The sequence below is a fragment of the Podarcis vaucheri genome, assembly GCF_965113315.1.
Source record: "Podarcis vaucheri genome assembly, chromosome: 8".
Lineage (NCBI taxonomy): Eukaryota > Metazoa > Chordata > Lepidosauria > Squamata > Lacertidae > Podarcis > Podarcis vaucheri.
The window spans coordinates 62012693-62033319 of NC_138766.1; the positions used below are offsets into that span (position 1 = coordinate 62012693).

General features: G+C 42.0%; 2 protein-coding genes across 4 annotated transcripts; one reads left to right on the top strand and one right to left on the bottom strand.

The window, feature by feature from the left end:
* Nucleotides 1-360: 360 nt before the first annotated feature.
* ELOC (elongin C) lies at nt 361-11848 on the bottom strand. Its single transcript, XM_082234082.1, has 4 exons — nt 11690-11848; nt 7189-7244; nt 3291-3434; nt 361-792 (listed from the first exon to the last, which is right to left on the bottom strand). Exons 2-4 carry the CDS (start codon nt 7190-7192, stop codon nt 602-604), a joined length of 339 nt encoding a protein of 112 aa, XP_082090208.1. The 5' UTR covers nt 7193-7244; nt 11690-11848; the 3' UTR covers nt 361-601.
* Nucleotides 7323-19683, top strand: HAUS3 (HAUS augmin like complex subunit 3). Of its 3 annotated transcripts, none has more exons than XM_082233841.1 (5): nt 7323-7709; nt 14974-15955; nt 16533-16972; nt 17715-17937; nt 19430-19683. In XM_082233841.1, exons 2-5 carry the CDS (start codon nt 15038-15040, stop codon nt 19652-19654), a joined length of 1806 nt encoding a protein of 601 aa, XP_082089967.1. In that variant the 5' UTR covers nt 7323-7709; nt 14974-15037; the 3' UTR covers nt 19655-19683. The 3 variants fall into 3 exon arrangements, with proteins under 3 accessions (XP_082089967.1, XP_082089966.1, XP_082089968.1); XM_082233840.1 differs by lacking the exon at nt 7323-7709 and adding an exon at nt 12305-12927; XM_082233842.1 differs by lacking the exon at nt 7323-7709 and adding an exon at nt 13652-13758.
* The last annotated feature ends 944 nt before the right edge of the window (nt 19684-20627 follow it).

Genomic DNA, 20627 nt, shown 5'->3' on the forward strand with positions numbered 1-20627 from the left:
CATGGCGGCAGCAGGAGGCCTCATTAGCTAAAGTGGTACCTCAGGTTAAGAATGGTTTCAGGTTAAGAACGGACCTCCGGAACAAATAAAGTTCATAACCAAAGGTACCACTGTATAATGATTGAACACTGAAAATTGAGATAACATAAAAGACAAAGCAAAAAAGAAACCTTAAAAAAAAATCTGCAACACAACCTGGTCAGAAGTAAGTCCAACTGTACACAATGGGGCATACTCTAAGTTGATACAGAACTGGAGTCTTAGCTGGGATCTGCTCTCAGAAAGCACTTCTCTAATTTCAATGGGTTAAGAGCATAAAAAATAGAGTTCTGTCATCCCAAAAAGGATAAGGCAAAGTCGTCCACTAAATTAGCATGTTTATTTGTCAGTTGGTAAGAAGTCTGTTACTTATGTAAGCAGCAAAACAAAATCAGAGCACGAATGATTCCTATGCAAAATCACTGTGAGCAATAGCCTCTGCAGTGACCATTACACTTCTTAACCAAACATACAGAACATGCCATATGAAAAAGTTACTAACTGAAATACGTGCATTAAATATTGGGAGAAAAAAAGGTTTACATTTTTATTATAATTTACTTTAACAATCTAAGAAGTTTGCGGCCATCAGCAGTTCCAGTGCAATTTCAGGTGCAATTGGAAATTCAGGAATCTCTGTAGAGCTGTTAGTGTAGCGAACCTTATAGGTGAAATACATGCATACTTTGGATAGGACGTGGGAAGGAATCTCTCTGAAATTCACTTCATTTGTTTCATTTTCGGCAAATTGTCCTGTGTACATAAAAAAGACAAATGAGCACACAGATCTTTCTGCAAGTAAACATTTCAACAAAACGTTGTGTATGATTTGGTAGAGTTATTTGCCAGTTGAACCTGAGCATTTTAAGAATGCTGTATCTCCTTTATGCTTTAAAATTACTTCAATTTTGACCAGCTAAAGAAACAATATTTTTATTTTATGAATATTTTCTTCAGAAGAATATTTTAACAATATTTATCCTACAAAACCAACTCTTATGACAGTTTTCACGTCAGAAGGTACTAGTGGCCTGATCAGAGTGAAATCTTGAACATGACAGAAGCTGTAAAAACAAGTTAATCAGGCAGTGCCCTTTTCAGCACTAGTACAAAGAATGACAGTTAGTTTTGGGCACTCAAACGGATTCTGGACTTCTTTTTTCTTGAATGGTAACCTCTTACCCAACTCCACCCCACATACATGAACATGTCACAGAAAAAGTAGCTTCTGGAAACTCAGGGGAGTTCTAACAGGAGTTTTCTACATGACAAATAAATGCTGTTCAAAGAAAAAGGAACTAGTCACACACTTCAGGTGAATGAGAACCCTTAAGTACACTTAAATTAGTTCTTTGGAGGCTGGCCATTGTTTACATACAATCTAAAAATTATCAGAGGACTACGCCAAAAGAAAGCAGTAAGTTGGTTAAGGAGAAGGTTGGCTGTCATGGATTCTACTTATTCCATTTTGAGAATTGATATTTAATTTCCACATCAGTGACCTTGCTTCAGTTTGGTTCTGTACTGTTTGATGTTTTTTATTTATTTATGATTAGTTTTGTATTTATAACTAGTTTTGTTATGTTTGTGATTACAGTGGTACCTCGGGTTACATACGCTTCAGGTTACACACTCTGCTAACCCAGAAATATTGCTTCAGGTTAAGAACTTTCTTTTAGGATGAGAACAGAAATCATGCTCCGGCGGTGCAGCAGCAGCAGGAGGCCCCATTAGCTAAAGTGGTGCTTCAGGTTAAGAACAGTTTCAGGTTAAGTACGGACCACCAGAACGAATTAAGTACTTAACCCGAGGTACCACTGTATGTAAATCTTTTTATGTTGTAAACCACCTTGAGCATGGTTTTAACTATGGAAAAGTGGCATACAAATAAAATGATGATGATATAACGCTAAGCAAGAATGAGAGAATGAGGGTACTTAGTGGATAAATTTTGGCTGCTTCACTCCTCCCCATGCCATCTGGAGCTAAGCAATGGTTTGGCTTAGCATTACATTCAAACAAACAAACAAACAAACAAACAAACCATGAGCTTTAGCCAAGGTTTGTTCTGAAAAGCGACAAACCACAAGCCTGGGTTTGGATAAAATGCTAAGCTAAACCTGTTTGGGGAAAACACCCTCACAGAGCAAATTTGAACCCCTGGCAAGTCAAGTTTCGCCTGTGGACCAACAGTTTTCTCAAACCACAGGGCTTATAGAAAAAGACATGGATTGAGCATTGCAAATGTTAATCTATTTTGGCTTTTCATCTTAGAACTTCATATTATAAGTCCAGACCAAATTTAAAAGGTGACATAATATATTCATATATGCCAGTTAATTTAAGGAAGCCATCATATAAGTACTTAAAAAATAGTTCTAAAATTTGACAATAAGTATGGTTTTAATATGTATGTCTCTACTGTTATATCTCAACACACCCCTGCCTGTGACATATTCCGTCAAATGATTTCACCTTATCTTATGTCTGGAACAGTTTCCCAAAACATCTCCATGATGCTACCTCTCATGTTTCTTTCATACTTCCTTCACTTTCTCTGTGAAGACTTTGGCACAATTTACTGGTCCCCATATACAACTGTAATTAAGCCTAATTTAGGAGGCAATGTTTTTTTGGGTTGCAGCTTATCTATTATTATGAACTGGATTTTATTGTTAGCCACTATGTCTATTTTTTAATGAAAAGTTGAGATTTCCTATCATTTCCCCTTTCACTGATATCTAGAAGGTTCATGCCTCTCATTCTCTGCAAAGTACCATGTGCATTGTTATATAAATAATTGCTATTCATAATAACAAGAACGAATGAAGTATTCAGAGTCTATTGTTCTTTCTACAAAATATGTCATTGATCAAACTATTATAGACCTCTTGGGTTTATCACCCACTTAAAGAAGCAAAGAGGAATTATATAAGGAAAACAAACACAAATCTTAGCTGAGAAAAGATACTAGCCTTTGGTACTCAAGCACAGTGGTGTGCAAGGGTGTTTCAAGTGGTCAGTATAGATAAAGGCTTGGATTACAAAATATGTTTATTGTTTCATGTACATGAAGTTGTTGGCCACATTATCTTTGACAGGCATAGAAATAAAAAGAAGAAAAGTGAGCTTCTTTAATTAAGTAGCTGAAAATTTGGTTTATTCTAGTGCCCACATCACAAGCAACAGAAAACCACAATGAAATCCAAATGCATGCCTTTTTGGGGTAAGCTACGCTATATTGAACCTACCTGGACCACTCAACATAGCTTTTATTGTTCCTGATGTGAGTGCATGCTCCCTTTTAACTATGAACTCATGGCCATCCGAGGATATCAATTTCACATACATAGCATCAGGGCCTTCACAGCCCCCATATGTCTTCTCTTCTCCATCTATAATACACAATTATTATTCTACTTCAATTAATGCATGTTAGAAAGCGTAGGAATAAATAAATGAGAAAATATTAAATTTCATTTTAATGTTTAATTATATGTTAAATTAAGAACAGTAAATTAAGAAATGCAAGAACACTAGAAACACCAACACAGTCAAAGTGCTCCAATAACTTTTTGACCAAAGACTCCTGAGCAAACTTAGTAGTAGTGAGATAAGAGGAAAGATCTTCTTGTGAAATCAGCACCTGGTTAAAGAACAGGAAGCAATGAGTTGGAATTCACAGACAGTTCTCACAATGATGCAAGACATGTCTGCGAGGATCTATGTTGGGATACTTAACTTGTTCATGAATGACCTGGAATTAGGAGTGATCAGTGAAGTGGATGGAAGAAATACAGGAAGCTACAATATACCAAGCAAGACCAGTGGTCCGTCTAGCTCGGTATCGACACATACTGGCAGCAGCTCTCTATTATTTCAGACAACAGGCTTTCCCAGTCCTACCTGGAGATACCAGGGATTGAATCTAATACCTTCTGAATGCAAAGAAATTGAGGACATGCCTGGATAATTAGTACTCACAGCTGAGTGATCAATTAGTACTCAATACTATGGCCTTTCCCCCGTCAATGTTATTCACTGCAACTAGGTGTAAAGTGAAAGACTTTGGGGCAAAAAATCCTAACTTCATATTACACTGCTGGGGTCTGAGTTGGCAATGTGGAAAAAATAAACACTCAAAAGAAAAATGCATGTACAGTGGTGCCTCGCAAGACGAAATTAATTCGTTCCGCAAGTTTTTTCTTCTTGCGAGTTTTTCGTCTTGCGAAGCACGGTTTCCCATAGGAATGCATTGAAAATCAATTAATGCGTTCCTAGGGAAACCGCCTTCAGACCAGGTCCGGGGACAGTCTGTCCCCCGACCTCTTCTGAAGGCTGGGGGGGGGCAAGGGCTTTTCTTCCCACCCCCAGCCTTCAGAAGGCTGTTCTGAAGGCTGGTGGTGGGAAGAAAAGCCCTTCTTCCCACCGCCCGCCCCGCAAGCTCCGGGGACAGGAGGGCTTTGCTGCCGACCGCCAGCATTTTAAAAGCCCCTGCTGTCCCGGGGCGATTTTAAAATGCTGGCGGGCGGGAGCAAAGTCTCTGCTGTCCCGGGGAGAATTTAAAATGCTGGGGGTCGGGAGCGAACGCTTCGCTGCCGACCCCCAGCATTTTAAAATCTCCCTGGGACAGCAGAGAAGTCTCTGCTGTCCCGGGGAGATTTTAAAATGCTGGCGGGCTCCTGCCATAGGCGCGCGTCACCTCTCCAGCCGGGGGAGGGTCGCAGGGGGCTGCTTTAGCCCCGCGCGCCCTCTCCCAGCTGGAGAGGTGACCCGCGCCTATGGAGGCTCCTGCCATAGGCGTGCGTCACCTCTCCAGCCGGGAGAGGGTCGCAGGGGGCTGCTTTAGCCCCGCGTGCGCTCTCCCAGCTGGAGAGGTGACGCGCGCCTATCGAGGCTCCTGCCATAGGCGCGCGTCACCTCTCCAGCCGGGGGAGGGTCGCAGGGGGCTGCTTTAGCCCCGCGCGCCCTCTCCCAGCTGGAGAGGTGACCCGCGCCTATGGAGGCTCCTGCCATAGGCGCGCGTCACCTCTCCAGCCGGGAGAGGGTCGCAGGGGGCTGCTTTAGCCCCGCGCGCGCTCTCCCAGCTGGAGAGGTGACGCGCGCCTATGGAGGCTCCTGCCATAGGCGCACGTCACCTCTCCAGCCGGGAGAGGGTCGCAGGGGGCTGCTTCTCTGCTGTCCCGGGGAGATTTTAAAATGCGGGTGGGCGGGAGCAAACGCTTCGCTCCCACCCGCCAGCATTTTAAGATCGCCTGGGGCAGCGGAGACTTCTCTGCTGTCCCGGGGAGATTTTAAAATGCTGGGGGTCGGCAGCGAACGCTTCGCTCCCGCCCGCCAGCATTTTAAGATCGCCCGGGGCAGCGGAGAAGTCTCCGCTGTCCCGGGAAGGCAGGCGGGGGGGAGCAAAGACTTTTGCCCCCCGCCGGCCTTCAGAAGAGGTCCAGGACCTCTTCTGAAGGCCGGCTGTGGGCGAAAGTCTTTGCTCCCGACCGCCAGCAATTTAAAACAGGTCCCCGGAGATTTCCCTATGGGCTTTCGTCTTGCGAAGCAAGCCCATAGGGAAATTCGTCTTGCGAAGCGCCTCCAAAACAGAAAACCCTTTCGTCTTGCGAGTTTTCCGTCTTGCGGGGTACCACTGTACTTCTATTCTTCCATTATCAGAAACACATATGCAACAGTCATGCATGTACACAGCACTCTTCCTTTCTTTCCCACACATAGATACATGCAGACAAACACATTCATACACCAGACATGCAGGCACACATAAATACATTTTCAGCATTTCCAGGCTTCTTCACTCCAGCGCTGGAAGAACTCTAAAGAGCCGGCAGAGGGGTTTAATCACCTGATCTTGGCACTAAACACCATGGTGCTAAGCTCAGAGATAAAAGTAGAAGGGAATATTTCTCTCCACTCCCACTTTGGTGCTGGGGTTAATGGAAATGCTGCCTTTTACTCTGAAAGAGCAGGCAGAGGGCTTATCTCCAATCTTAGCACTGAGATTGGACATAAGAGACAGCTCTGTCTGCAATTAAGGCCTTATGTTCAAGCTCCATAAAATGGCATGGGATGACTAGGAAGTGAGTGGGATCTGCTGGAACAGGCCTAGTTGACTAGATAAGGATGTGGCTGACCAGAGGCTACCTACCACTGCCACAGACATCTGGCTAGTCACAGTGGGAAACAGGATGCTAGACTAACTATGTCTTTCTTCTGATCCAGCAGGGCTCTTCTTCTAGCTTTTATCTCCTTAGTTGCTCAGCACCTTTTCACATTGGATGGGTGCTGATCTACTAATCAGAAATCCTTGAATCTACTGAAGTGTTTTCTCATTGATGTTTAAACTCTGTTAACTTCCTATTATATCAATATAAAAATGCAAGATTAGCAACTTCACCTAGAAACAAGGGAAATATTTCCTTCATCTCAGCATTGTTGATAGAAACTAACAGAAAACAGTTGCAGGTGGCTGGTGCATTATTTCGACCAAATGGCTTTTGTTCTTTGGTATAGTACATGTCATTTGGAACTCTTCCTTGATAGAAGCTAGGCATTAAATACATATACAATTTCATGCATTAAACAAGTAGAAATAAGCTTTACAGCACAATGCAGGGCAGGTCTACTTATAATTAAGTTCTAATGAGTGCAATGTCATTTATTCCAAGGGATTATAGGATTGCAGCCTTGTTCTGTTTCTTCCCTTGCCCCCATATGCCCCATTCATTCCAGCCAGTTATCAAGTATACTCTAGAACTTTCTGGGCTTGGTTTGTAGGGACATAAGGCAGCCACTTTGCAAACACTAAGCAGATCTCGGTCTGATCTGTGCTAAGAGGTATTCCAGAAAAAAGAGTTATGTACAAAAGCACCACAAGTAATTACAGAATTGTAGAGTTTGAAGGGACCACAAGGGTTATCTAGTCCAACCTCCTGCAATGCAGGAATCTCCTTGCTCAATGTGGGTCTTGAACCCACAACACTGAGATTAAGAGTCTCATCTACCAACTGAGCTATCCTGTATCGTTGCTTTCAAGATGTCATTAAACATTTTACCAAAACATGGAGAAAATAAAACTAGGCATTTATGATATGCTTACAAAGCAAAGGTTGTTGCCAAAGATATTTCTCACAGTACACTTACCCATCTCTTCTTATCAGATGGTTGGTTCTTTGCCCCTAGAGCCTTTGCAATAATATCTGAAAACAAACAGAAAAGTACATATACATTTAAGTTCATTGCGAAAAGCAAAATATGTGGATTGGTGGCAATGTAAAAGGTCATAAACGGCAGTCCTTTCTATAGCTGATATTAAAGTTAAATAAAAACATGACTCAGCTATGTTTACTGTGCCACATTACCACATCACATGTAGACCAGTGTTTTCATTAATCAGTACCAACCAGTATGAGATCAAGGTCACCCAAAACTTCTTATTGACTAACCAATCCCATGACAATTTCCAGGAATAACCTCATAATCTCATCTGGGTGTTTTTTGGCCACAAGACTCCAATTCAGATCTCAGATCCAATTAGATAGGTTAACTTTGGGGCACTGTCTGAATACCTGCCTAATGGCTTTCTACCAAAGTATTTTTTTTTGGCTTATTGGAACTACTTTTTCCTCAGGTCCTGCTTGAACCAGATTCTCACCCCAAAAGAGGTAAGTTATCTGAATTATTCATACATACCTTTTTAACTTCAAGACTAGATTACTGTGATATGATTTATGTGGAGCTTTGCTTGAAAAGAATTAGGAAATTTCCAGTGGCCCAGAATAAGGCTACCCAGATGTTGGCCACGGAAAGCCAAGATAGCATATAAGGGTCTTCACTGGATACAAGTTGCCAGGCTCAACTGAAAATATTGGTCCTCAATATAGTCTCAAGGTCAATTTTCAAGGCACTGGCCCTCCCAGAAATAACCACTCCTTTAAGTTCATTGGGGAGATCCAGTTCCAAATATAATAATGATGATGATGATGATGATGATGATGATGATGTGTGTGCATGTATATGTATATGCTACCCATCTGATTGGGTTTCCCCAGTCACTCTGGGAGGCTCCCAGCAAAAATAGTAAAAACATAATACAACATTAAACACTGAAAACTTCCACATATGATATGTAATTAAAAGTTTCCTATTGTCCAACAGGACTGATTTATCCTTTGCTTTTGTAGGTAGGTGGATGCCTTTTATTCTACCTAGCTTCTATAGACAGATGGACTTTTTCATAATACAACTTTAGTACTATAACAAACAAACAAACAAACAAACACACACACAAACAGTAAAATGTGTTTTCATTTTGAATGGTTTATTAAATTATATTATTTAGGTGCTTTGGGGTTTATTTTTGCTGAGAAGTAGCAATAAACATTATTTCATTGAGACAAGTTATACTTCCTATAAGCCAGTAAGCACTCTTTCAGGGTGCAAGGGAAGAAACAATGAAAGAAGGGACAATCACAATGGGCACAGATAGGGACTGGAATCACCTTTATAGTCACTTCCTTCACTATTTAAGAATACAAGTTAATCAAAACAACAAAATTCACTGTTGCACAAGTGGACTTTGGCTCACACAGTGGAACTTCCCCTCCCCCCCCAAAAAAAATATGGATGATCCCCCAGCATTGGGGGTGCAGGGAAGAAAAATGCAACACAAACACACAAAACTGTTTCACTACCATCTCATATCACAAATCAGCCAAAGGGAGAACACACCACCATAAAAAAACACTTAAAACTGAATGACCTACCCTTCTACATTAATGAAACTTTGGGTCTTGGCCACTTTCCTGCCTAGTCATGCCACTCCTATAATGTCTCTTCCCAGTCTCAATGGAGTTCTTAGCTAACATAATGGCTACTGCACATTTCACTCCCACCAGTGATCAACACCATACTTGGTTACACCCATGTTTTGAAAAAACAAAAAAAACTTTCCATTATTGCAAAGGAATAATATCTGACAACTTATGCAAGTGCTGGGGAAGAAATAACACAGCAGAAGAGGGAAGGTTATTTACAACCCGCACAAGCCTGCAAGTTTTCATGGATGATGTAATTAATGGTTGCTATATCATGTCATTCCAAAAACTTATGAGAAGCCCCTTTTGTTTCCTGTCTACATTATAAAGGATTAGGTGTGTCTCATGATTTATCACAACTCTATAAAAGGTCCCATCACTACATTTCTAAAAAGATATTTAATTGTTCTGCCTACTATTTTATGGAAGAGCATCAAAGATATAAGACAATGCCTTCTTTAATTTTGTTGACAGTGATAAAAGACAACAGAAAGAGGAGTTTTGACCTTTAGAATATAAACCATCTGTATGTTGTAAGTAGCATAACATCCACCAAGCTTTTTGCATAGTTTTCCAGATATAAGAATCTGTTATCTGCTACTTTCCCACACTGTGTATCTGCTAACATTCTTGTTTTCAGCCTACCAATTCCCCACCCAACAAATGCACTGCAAGCAGATCTGCTGGTACAAGCTTTATATTGTAGTTATTCAAAAGGTTGCTGGATACCAACAGCTATTTAACACTTAGGCAGCAGATTTTCTAAGAGTAGCTTTCCTGAATTTATCATGGGGCGGGGAAGCATATGAAGGTCTCTTTGCATAATTAGCATACAAGCACACTGATTAATATTCTGTCTACATGCTATAATAAATATCAACTGAAATGAAATTTAGAAACAAACTAAATAAGAACTGCAATTTGATCAAATTTGTAACTGAAAATAATATTTGGGCCACTGAAGATTATGGGAACAATCCTATCCCATAGCAAGATCTGCAGGGATGAGTGGCATTATGATCAGGCAGATCTCCGACTGACCCTGGAGGTTGTTAGGACAGTAAGGCTATGCCACCTTAACTCCCCCACCCTTGGATCATTCAGAGCTACACTGGCATATTTCCACTTCCCAGCTGGAACCCAGCAACTGAGCTTCCCTTGAGGATCTTAAAATAGCATAAGCCCTGAGAATGGGGTATTCCAGGAGTGTGGTGGGGGGAGGACCAGAGAGGGAAGATTTGGGCTTAGTCATGTGACCTGGCAACCCATTGTAAGTTAAACTAGCAAAATGGGAACTTTACCTCAAGCAATATTTTAAAGGCTTATTCTCCCTCTGTCAAGCTTAGGCCAGCTCAGCCAGCAGTAGCCGTTTCTGAATGAATATTGGATCTGGTGTAATTTATGCAGGTTTAATTTAAGCTGGGTTTACCATGCACCAGTTTCTTGTGTATAGGACTGCTCCTATATGTATGTTGCCTGTAAAAACTGTCCCCACTACCTGGTACAAAAATTAATAATTTTAACTCAATGTATTCTCAAGCGCATCTGAAAGAAGTTTTGTTTTGATTGCTGATTAATTCACCCACAAACAATGAACTGGAATTTGGCTAATTGTGTCCTAAAACATGTGATTCATTATTTTTATGGCAATGCAATGAAAATTATGTCCACTCATACACAAACACCATTAAGATTAATCATATGAAAAGAGGAAGTCCTCGAATTTCTGAAAGAAAATTATTAAGATTTACTTATATTGTGACCTTTAGAATACACGCACCAGGTGCTACATCAGAGGAGCTTTGAACCAGAACAGTTAAAGTCCTGAAGTGAGCTCCTTTCATTTACTAGGCCATGGGCCTGGCTCTTGATATCCCCACCTTTAACGCTAAAGTTGGATATCAGACACTGGTCCTTTCTAGTGGTTACACATTGGTCAAGAAACTCTTGTTTCTCTACCTATTCACCTGGTCCCTCCATTAACCGATTTTTAAAGCAACAAGAAAAAACTGCTTTGTTTTGCTAGGCGGGGGTGGAAATAACTCGAGTTCTGAATTTTAATTCAGGTTGTTTTGTGTCATAAGCTGTTTTAAAATACCAGCAAGAGCCACTTGGGAACCGAGGCTGAAAAACAGGGGGGTTCACTGCATAAATAAAGGCTGATTTCAGGTCACTCACTCCATGCCTAAACTATACACAGACAGACTGCTTTACGAGACTTGGGACGTGAAGATCCCCCTACCCGGCGGTTTTAGGAAAAGAAGGGTTAGAAGCCAAGCAACACTGAAATCTGGGTACACTCGGGTTTTAACTGATTAGGAAAAAGAAGCGCGACAGTGAGAGGAAAATCCAGACGCGAGATCATGTGGGATGAAAAAAGCGCAGGCCGCATGGAGACTGTGATGTGGATGTAGCTTTGGGTTCCTCCTCAAGGCGATGGGACTGAGGTGCCCCTGGGCTCTTTCGACAGAAGTGGGCCGTCTGTTTCGTATATGGAGCGGCGGCGGCGACAGGGGGAAGAGTCTGAGGCAAACGGAAGAGTTTTCGGGGGGCGAGTCGGGGTGGAGAAAAGGGGGAGGACGAAGTGAGGCGAGGACGGCGCAGCGCAGTTAAGAGCGGACAGAAAAGCGCCGCCCGGCGAACGCGTTCGGTTCCCTCAGGCTCAGCGGCGCCTCGGTCGCAACGGGATCTGCTTTTCACCCGGCCTCTTCCCAAAGTCAACAGGACGGGAGGAAAAGGGTCCCCGACGGCAGTCACAACACGCGGAAAGGGAAGGAAAGGGTTTGCCGGTCGGCCCCACCCGCCGGCGCTCCCCCGTCCCGGCTCACCTCTGCCCTGCCAGCGCCCGAAAGATATTCGCCGAGTAGCTTCTCAGGCCCCTCACGGTTCCAGCCGGGACAACCGCCCCCCCTCTCCGCCCCAAACCACTTCCTTTCGGTCACAGACACCGGTTTCCGGTCTCCGAAGTGGACGCGCACGGAAAACCATAGAGAGAGGGAGGGGAGAGAAAGGCTGAAGTAGCGCCCCCTGTAGTTCCCCTCTGATTCAACAATAACAAAGAGGTTGGCAGCACCGTAAAGAGATTGGTTTTGAGTCTTTGAGGCAGGGTGATCTGGGGTCACAAAGAGTTGGACACGACTAAACAACAACAATCTGTAGCCCTCCATATGTTGCTGAACTCCCAATGATCAGGAAAGATGGGAGTTGCAGTCCAAGGTTTGCATCTGTAGTTTAAGGTTCCAGGAGGTTCTGGCTAACTTTATGAAAGCTGATCTAGGCATTTTTTAATTTTTTATTTACTTTTGCGCTGCAGGTGGAAAAGAGAAATGCCAGACAAGTAAAAGGAACATCCCATTTCCAGGCAATGGGAGTGTCACTATAGTGTTTAAGTTTATAAATAAAGCATAAACAATATAAACAACTCCCATCGCTTTAATGGGGAAAAACGTGATATTTGCATCCTTGGGATCACGGGGCCACAGTTCCCGGTAATTTCTCCTGCGGGATTTCCTTAGTTGCGCAAGTTCTTTCTATCTACGCAAATGACAAGGGGGCGGCTTCAGTCTTACATTGATGAGCCCAGTATACCCATGTCACGGGATTTTAATGTTATGCTATTGCAGAAAAAGGCATGCGCTCCTCATCCTTCAGTCTATGCAATTCGTAGAATAGTGGCCCGGGAAAACCCCAGCCGCGTCGCGTCTGCGTGCCCGTGGCATGCTGGGAAACGTAGTTCGCAAGAGGCTGCTTCACTAGAAATAGCCAGCCGCACATGCGCACACATCGGAGTGGCGGCAATTCGCCGCGCCGAAGAGGCCCAACCATCAGTCGAATCCCATGGGAGGTAAAAGACAGATACAGGAACTGGAACGGAAGAAGCGGCAGGCTGAGTGAGGCGCGGTTTCGCCACCCGGAAGGGCTGAGCTGCTCTCGCGAGACTTTGCAGTATGTCAGCCGCCGCGAGAAGGTGGAGGTTTGAATCCTCCTCCAGTGGCGCCCGCTAAACCGTCGCGGCAGCTGGAATCCCTTTATCGGGAGGCCGATCTTCTGCAAGTTTTACTCGGAAGTAAGTCGAGCAGAGGGGGTTGGGCTGGCGGGCGAAGGAGCCACCAGCTGTCTTGGTTCTTTTGCGCAAAACAAAAAACAAAGGGTAGTTCAATGCAGAGTAGATCCATTGATCCATGATAACTTGGGTTCATTGATTTCAGTGGATCTGCTTCGCGTGTAACTTAGTTGGGTGCAACCCTACAGGGAAACGAGCCTCGCCGCCCCGTAAAGGATAGACAGATTTAGGCTGTAGTTCCGTGCACGCATAAGCTGCCATTGAACACAGTGGTGGGTTACTTTTGAGAGGGTATGTACAGAGTTTCATCGTTAAAGCTGCAATCCTAGACACACTTGAGAGGCCAAGCCCCCTGAGAGACAGTCATGCACAGGATTGCGTTGCTAGGCTGCAACCCACTGCGCACTTACTTTGGAGTTAGCCCCGTTGAACAAAGTGGGGCTTCCCTCCGAGTAGGTGCGCGTGCCTAGGCCTGCACCGCTGTTGTGGCAGTAGCATGTCCAGAGCTGCATTCCTTTTGCATAAAGTAAGCCCACCACTAATGTGGGGGCTATGTTCTGGGGTTCACACCTAAAGCCAACGTCTTGTACTGTCACATCACATTGGGTTCAATGGCGCGTGGGATTGCCAAAGTCTCTCTCTTCTTTTTTGCTGGACGCCTGCCCTCTTACAATTTATTTTTTAGCCAAGTGTGTAAAGCTGAATACGTACAAGTTAAAAGAGTGTAAGTTGTGGGCTTACTGTACTTCATTGGGAGTAAATGTGCATGGATGTGGTGCTAATTGAGATCCGCCATTGAATGTGATGGGGTGTGCTGTCAAACACATGTAACTGGTAAGTATTCTGCCTTTGTTGAAACAGGAGCCAACCTTCTGGAGAATTTGACATCTGGAAAAAGTTAATCCTCTGAGGCCACCAGGAGCTGACTAGGCCATGCCACACTTGATCTGGTGGTGTCTGACACACAAAAGCTTCAGCCACAATAAAATATGTTGGTAAAAAGGAAAAAGTCTAATACGGCTGTTGTTTAGTCGTTTAGTTGTGCCCGACTCTTTGTGACCCCATGGACCAGAGCATGCCAGGCACTCCTGTCTTCCACTGCCTCCAGCAGTTTAGTCAAACTCATGCTGGTCGCTTCGAGAACAGTATCCAGCCATCTCATCCTCTGTCGTCCCCTTCTTGTGCCCTCCATCTTTCCCAACATCAGAGAGTCTTCTCTTCTCATGAGGTGACCAAAGTATTGGAGCCTCAGCTTCAGGATCTGTCCTTCCAGTGAGCACTCAGGACTGATTTCCTTAAGAATGGATAGGTTTGATCTTCTTGCAGTCCATGGGACTCTCAAGAGTCTCCTCCAACACCATAATTCAAAAGCATCAATTCTTCAGCGATCAGCCTTCTTTATGGTCCAGCTCTCACTTCCATACATTACTACTGGGAAAACCATAGTTTTAACTATATGGATCTTTGTTGGCAAGGTGATGTCTCTGTAACTTCCTTAGTAGGAACTTCTTCTACTCTGCTGGATTTACCTCTGAGTGAGGAACGTCCCAGTGCATTCACCCAAACAGGAGATGGACAGCATTCCATCAACTTTTCTCTGGCAGCATTCCTGCTGGTGGTAACCAGCAGACCCCCCCCCCCAAAGCAGGGTGATTTGGGGCATGGAGCGGCTGAGCATGCAGGATCTGCTGAATATTGTCCAGACTGCTGCTATTGTGTGATGGCAGTGGGCTCAACTGGGCCTTCTTTCTGTCTTAGCCTGGAAGCTAATGCAGCAAAGCAGCATTTTTTACTGCCAGCTCTACAAGACAGTTGAGATTATCATTAAGCAATTGCTACAGTGTTTTTCTGCATAGTGTTGACAGGCAACTATGGGTTGGCTAGTTTGTAATAAACAAGCAAAATTACGGTATATATATTCTATCTAGCAAGTGAAAAACATGTATAGTTTACTGTATTTTTTGTATGTTCTGTTTGTCTTTTTTTTTTGCAGAACTTTACTTAAAAGTATATTTTCTGTTTATCACTCTATACTTTCGTTTGCTACAGATATTTTTGAAGCCTATTGACAAGCATCTACAAATATCCAAGGTTGAAGACTGATTTTGAAATCATGGACTGCGGTCCCAAATTTGTTGAAACTCTAAAGAGGATTGGCTATCCAAAGGCAGATTCTCTTAATGGAGAAGACTTTGACTGGCTGTTTGAAACACTGGAAGATAAGTCATTTCTAGAATGGTTTTGTACGACATTGAATGAGAGTCATACCTTATCTGAAGAAGAGCTGCAGTCATTTAATCTGCTCCTTAAATCCGCAAACCCACTATTAGAAGAGGATGCTCTAGATGAAGCGCTGAAGACATGTAAGTCTCTTGAACTTAAAACCAACAGTTGTGATGAAGACAAAGAAGAAAACCTTAAAATATTAGAGGATGAGCTTCAGACCCTTCAAAAAAGGAAACACCTAAAAAGCCATCGTCGGAACAAGCTTCAATCAGTGGCCTCAGCCAATAACCTTCTGTGCCTGAAGCTGAAAGACACAGGAGAGGAAAAACCTAAAACCCTGAAAGAGGCACAGGGAATTCTCAATGCCATGAATACAAAGATAAACAATGAGCTGCAGTCTCTTACTCAAAAAATTGGAAAGTTGACCTCTTTCTTTGCTGTTGCATCCAGACAACAAGAATTGGACCCTGCTCCTGTCCTTTTAGCCCAACTTGCCTTAGATAAATACTTGTGTCAAGAAGAGCAAAGCACAGCAGCCCTTACTTTGTATACAAAAAAACAATTTTTCCAAGGTATATCTGAGTTGGTTGAAAGTTCTAATGAAGACAATTTCCAGCTTGTAGATATACGGAATTCTTTTACTTCTGATGAGAGCAATGATGTATGTGAGGATAGGCAAGAGCTAACCAGGTTGAAGATGGCTTATGTTTGTGCTCGGCATCAGCTGATTCAGCAAGAAGCTAAGAATCTAAGCATGAAATCGGGTCTCCAGTGGGCAGAGGATAATATTTGTTCTTTAAAGAAGGTATGTATTGAAGATGATTATTATTTTACAACCAGACTCTTTGTCACTGTACAGATACTGTATAAAGAGTATGGGGTGTAGCCAACAAAGCCATTGCTCCTGTTCCCTGGAAAGAAAGGAGAAGTTCTGTTGTATGAGCAGAGGTTGGTGTGTGAGTGCCATGGCAATTGGACTTTACCCAGTCAATGTGAAGTTGAATCAGTTTTAAGTTTTTAAAAATTCTATTTTAATTTTAACCACCAGGCTATTTTTTAAAAAAGCAACTTAAATTGGATTTTGTATATCTCTTTAATCAGTTTTTAATTAATGAGACTGTAACTAAAATGGCATTACAGGTATATTGTTGATAGCTATAAAATTATTGAGGTATTGAGCCTTATTAGTATTATTTTCTAGAGAAGTATTCTGTTTGTGTATCTGTCTAATTCCTAAAGTAACATTTTGAATTTTTTATTTATTAAAAAATTTTCTTCCTTTATTAAAGAAGCTCAGTATCTGAATTTGGAACTTGTTAGTGACAGAAGTGAGACAGTAGAAGTGTATGGTTTACAGGATCTGTTTGTTTGTTTGTTTGCAGACTCCTGGAAAAGAAAATGTTGAAACCAGAATTTCTAGCCTGAACAGCGACATTTCAAAACTCAAAAAGCACTTGGCTCAAATAAACAATGAAACTCTACCTTTGCTAGTAAAGGAGGATGCAGAGCTATTGAATATGCCTGTGGTGAGGGGTGACTTTGATTTACAGATTGCTCGACAGGACTACTACATATCAAGACAAGATCAAATTTGTAATCAGTTGATCAAACAGAAGGCATCCTTTGAACTTCTTCAGTTGGCTTATGAAATTGAGTTGAGAAAACTTAGGGATAATAGCCGTCTCCTGGAAAATATAGTACAAGATCTGAAACAGAGCAGTAATACTTTGGTGCAGGTACTAGAAACAATGTCAGAGCCATCAATAAGCCATCATAAAATACCAAGAAACACTATTGATTCAAAAGATACTACTGCACAGAGGTAAGCAGTTGATTATTGATAGAATTATGAATGTATTAATTGAAGTCTATTGTGGAAAACTAACTAATCCTAAATGTGGAAGTAAGTTCCATTGAAATCAGTGGGTTTTTCAAAAAGATAACCACTCTGAGCCAGCATAGTGATTTGAATGTATTGGGCTGGCCTTTGCTGATGATCTTAATTCTTTATACACATAAATGTTCCTGGCCTTAGAATGTTTTCAGCTGCTTCTGATGTATGGAGGCATGCCTTCTCCCAAGCTTAAGCATTTATGAACAAAATTGAGGTTTTAAGCCTGGATACTTGTATTTAAGCTGATTATCAAATTAGGAAGTCATGCTAACTGAACCTATACAGAATCATCATGCAGAAACCTATTTAAATCATTGGATTTAACCTATTTTGGGGTTGGGATAACTTATGTGGTTTCTCATATGAATTAAGAATGTGTGCAACTCTAGTATAGCCAAACTTGCAACAATTATTTCCTGTGTAATGGGCTGTATATGAGAGAATTAATTGGACCAACTATGGTCTCATAATTTTGTTATTTTCTGCAACTCCTTTACAGAGTTACAGAGAGAAAACAAAAGCTACTGTTGTGCTGCCATACTTAAATGAACAATCAGTTTCTACAAATGAGTTTTACTGAAATAATTGCATTGATCCCCCTTTATCATGTATTCGGGCTGCTTTTGGAAGATTCCTTGTACATCAGCAAATCCTATTTCTTGTTTTCAAGGCTGTGTCAACTTCTGGAAGGAAGTAATTCAAAGCAGTTGTTCAGAACATATGAAGGCCTTGAGCAGATGGCTGAAAAATTACATCTAGACACAATGTCAGTGGTTGATCAATTAGCAGTATCTAGCCAAGAACAAATTCTTCTGTCAAAGATGGATGCTGATCTAGGCTCACTTCGCAATTCTATGTACTGTGGAGGAGAAAGGGTCTGTCTTAGTAACCTGGTGAGTAGCTGGATTAGGATCAGTTCTGATTGTTGTATAGTGTGCTTGATAATACTTATCGTTTTATCATTTTCACATTGAACACCGAGAAATCTGCATGCTATTTGCAGTGGGCCTCCACAAACAAGGTAGACAGAAGTGAATCCTCCTGAAGTTCTGAACAGTCTAGCCCAGGTCTGCCCTTTCTGCTGCTTGACCATATTCACTGCCAACAGCTGAGACTCAGGGTAGTGAGCTCTGGTATATACTCCTTATGGGGTCTTCGCTGCGAGATCACATTCATCCGGTACTATACCAACTGCACTGGCTCCCGGTGGAGTACAGGATCAGGTTTAAGGTGCTGGTTTTAACCTTTAAAGCCCTATACGGCCTAGGACCCTCGTACCCACGGGACCGCCTCTCCTGGTATGCCCCGCAGAGGAACCTACAGTCTGCAAATAAAAACATCCTGAAGGTCCCAGGCCTCAGAGAGGTTAGGCTGGCCTCAACTAGAGCCAGGGCCTTCTCGGCTGCGGCTCCAATCTGGTGGAACGCTCTGTCACAAGAGACTAGGGCCCTGCGGGACCTGACATCTTTCTGCAAGGCCTGCAAGACAGAGTTGTTCCACCAGGCCTTTGGTCAGGGCCCAGCCTGACTCCCTCCTCTGGCAACCTGCACAGAACTTTGCTTAACGGTTGCCATTAATTTGATTTTAAGTAATTGTTATAATGAAATGTTTTAGAATGTTAGATTATTTGATTGTTTGATTATTTGATTGTTGTTAGCCGCCCTGAGCCCGGCTTTGGCTGGGGAGGGCGGGATATAAATAAAATTTATTATTATTTATTTATTATTATTATTATTATACTCTCTCCCTATACTAGAACTGGACACATGGCTGTAGGAATAGGGAGTGCAGGATAGCTGGCCAGCACCTTCCACCTCCTCTCTTAATTTCCAAACTACTCAGCCACCACAGGAGAGAGGTGCTGTCTGTGCTCCAAACCTTGCGGGATCCTTTCTCTGACTACATCCAGCAATGGAACTTCTCATATCATCAAGCTTTCCCATCTTGTCCATGTTTTGATAGGTACCACAGGATGTGCCTTTTGGCTCTGACCACCTAGCTAGCCAGAAGCTGATTTTTTTGTAGGAGTTGATGCCTTCTGAGAAGACAAAAACATCTGAAGTCCTGCACAGTTTTTCTCTTTTTGAAAACTAATTGGAACCTGCAAGAACTGACCCCTGTGAGTTCTCTACATGAGCTTAAGGGGCTCAGAAGGAAAGGGTTTATGGCAACCACAACTAAAAGCTTGGTGACAGCTGAGCCAAAATTCATAGATCCCTAATCTAGGTCATAAATTTGGGCTTTTTAAAGGAGCAAACTTTAAAAATGTATGGCTAGTAGCTGCTGAAATTTGCAAGAAGATAGTGTGGTGTTTTTCTACTTCAACCTGTATTTAGAGTACACATAAACTGATCTTGTTGTTATTGTATTTGTCCCCATATTTAGGAACTGGCTGAGCAGTTTCACCAGCAGGAATTTCTGTTGAATAAACTGAATCTTCTTATTGTGGATCTTCTTGCTGATATAAAGGCTAAGAAGAAGGTTTTGGAGAATGATAAATTACAACAGATGGAAAGAAAACTGTGGGTGTACTTCTTCAAAGATGAAGAATGCTTGAAGAATGCTGTGGAGAGAATGGAACAGCAGGCTAAGACTCAAGCTTTGTCTTAAAGATTAAATTTTAGATATGTGTTTGAAATATTTTTTGTGTCTTGTACTGATCTTTGAAATGTAACAAATGGAGGAAAACTCAGAAAAAGGCTTTTCCTGCAGCATCAGGAAAGCACGAAGTGTGTGAGGCACTCAGTTACTGAATCAGGCAATTGTGCATCTTAAATAGTTCAAGTATGGAGGGCAAAAATAATATGAGAAATGTCTTCAGAAGACAAGGCCTAATTATTTTAAGTTAACTGAAAACTATCAAGAAACAACCAATGTAACAAACAGAGGGGGAAATCTTATGGTTGATATCCAGCAAAATAACTCTCAGAGTAGACCTGCTAGAATAGTTCATTGATTTCAATGGGTCTCCTCTGAGTATGATTTAGTTGCATATTAACATACAGTAGCTTGCTACAAGCCTTCCAATATTTATCATACTGTTTTGGATGAGAAAGTTTATCATATTTTATCATACTTTATTTTATGCAAAATATTTTATTTTATGGACAAAAAGCACCAACTCAGAATTGGAAGATAGTTCATTCCTCAGAAAATTGGTCCATTGGCCTTTTCTCTTTCTTTCTAGAATTAACAATTCATCATTGCACCATTGCTCTTATTATGTAGACCACATCTTGTATGTATATAAAACATTCTAAGTATGCCTATTTTTGCCTAATGCTTGTATAGCTTACATTACCTACCACAGACTTTACTTCCTTGATGTTCTGTAGAATACCTTACACAAAGACCCCACTGCAGTTAATAGAATTGTCCAAGACTTAGCTACAAGTAAGCTCTAAATGCAGCGGGACTTACTTCTGAGTGGAAATATATAGGAAGCACTGTTAATATACTGTACTTAATGCACAATTAAGGATTGTTGCCTTTAATCTCAATACTTAATTCCCATAAACCCTATAGAGTTTAATATTACTTCCAAGTTAAGTGCTTTTTCAATTAGACTGTAAATGTTGATATG

Coding starts and splice junctions, on each gene's coding strand:
- ELOC (XM_082234082.1), bottom strand. Junction 793..3,290: donor AGCTATGTTGAGTGGTCCAG/GTAGGTTCAATA, acceptor TTATGTACACAG/GACAATTTGCCGAAAATGAA.
- HAUS3 (XM_082233841.1), top strand. CDS start 15,038: ATGGACTGCGGTCCCAAATTTGTTGAAACTCTAAAGAGGATTGGCTAT. Junction 16,973..17,714: donor AAAGATACTACTGCACAGAG/GTAAGCAGTTGA, acceptor CTTGTTTTCAAG/GCTGTGTCAACTTCTGGAAG. Junction 17,938..19,429: donor GGGTCTGTCTTAGTAACCTG/GTGAGTAGCTGG, acceptor CCCCATATTTAG/GAACTGGCTGAGCAGTTTCA.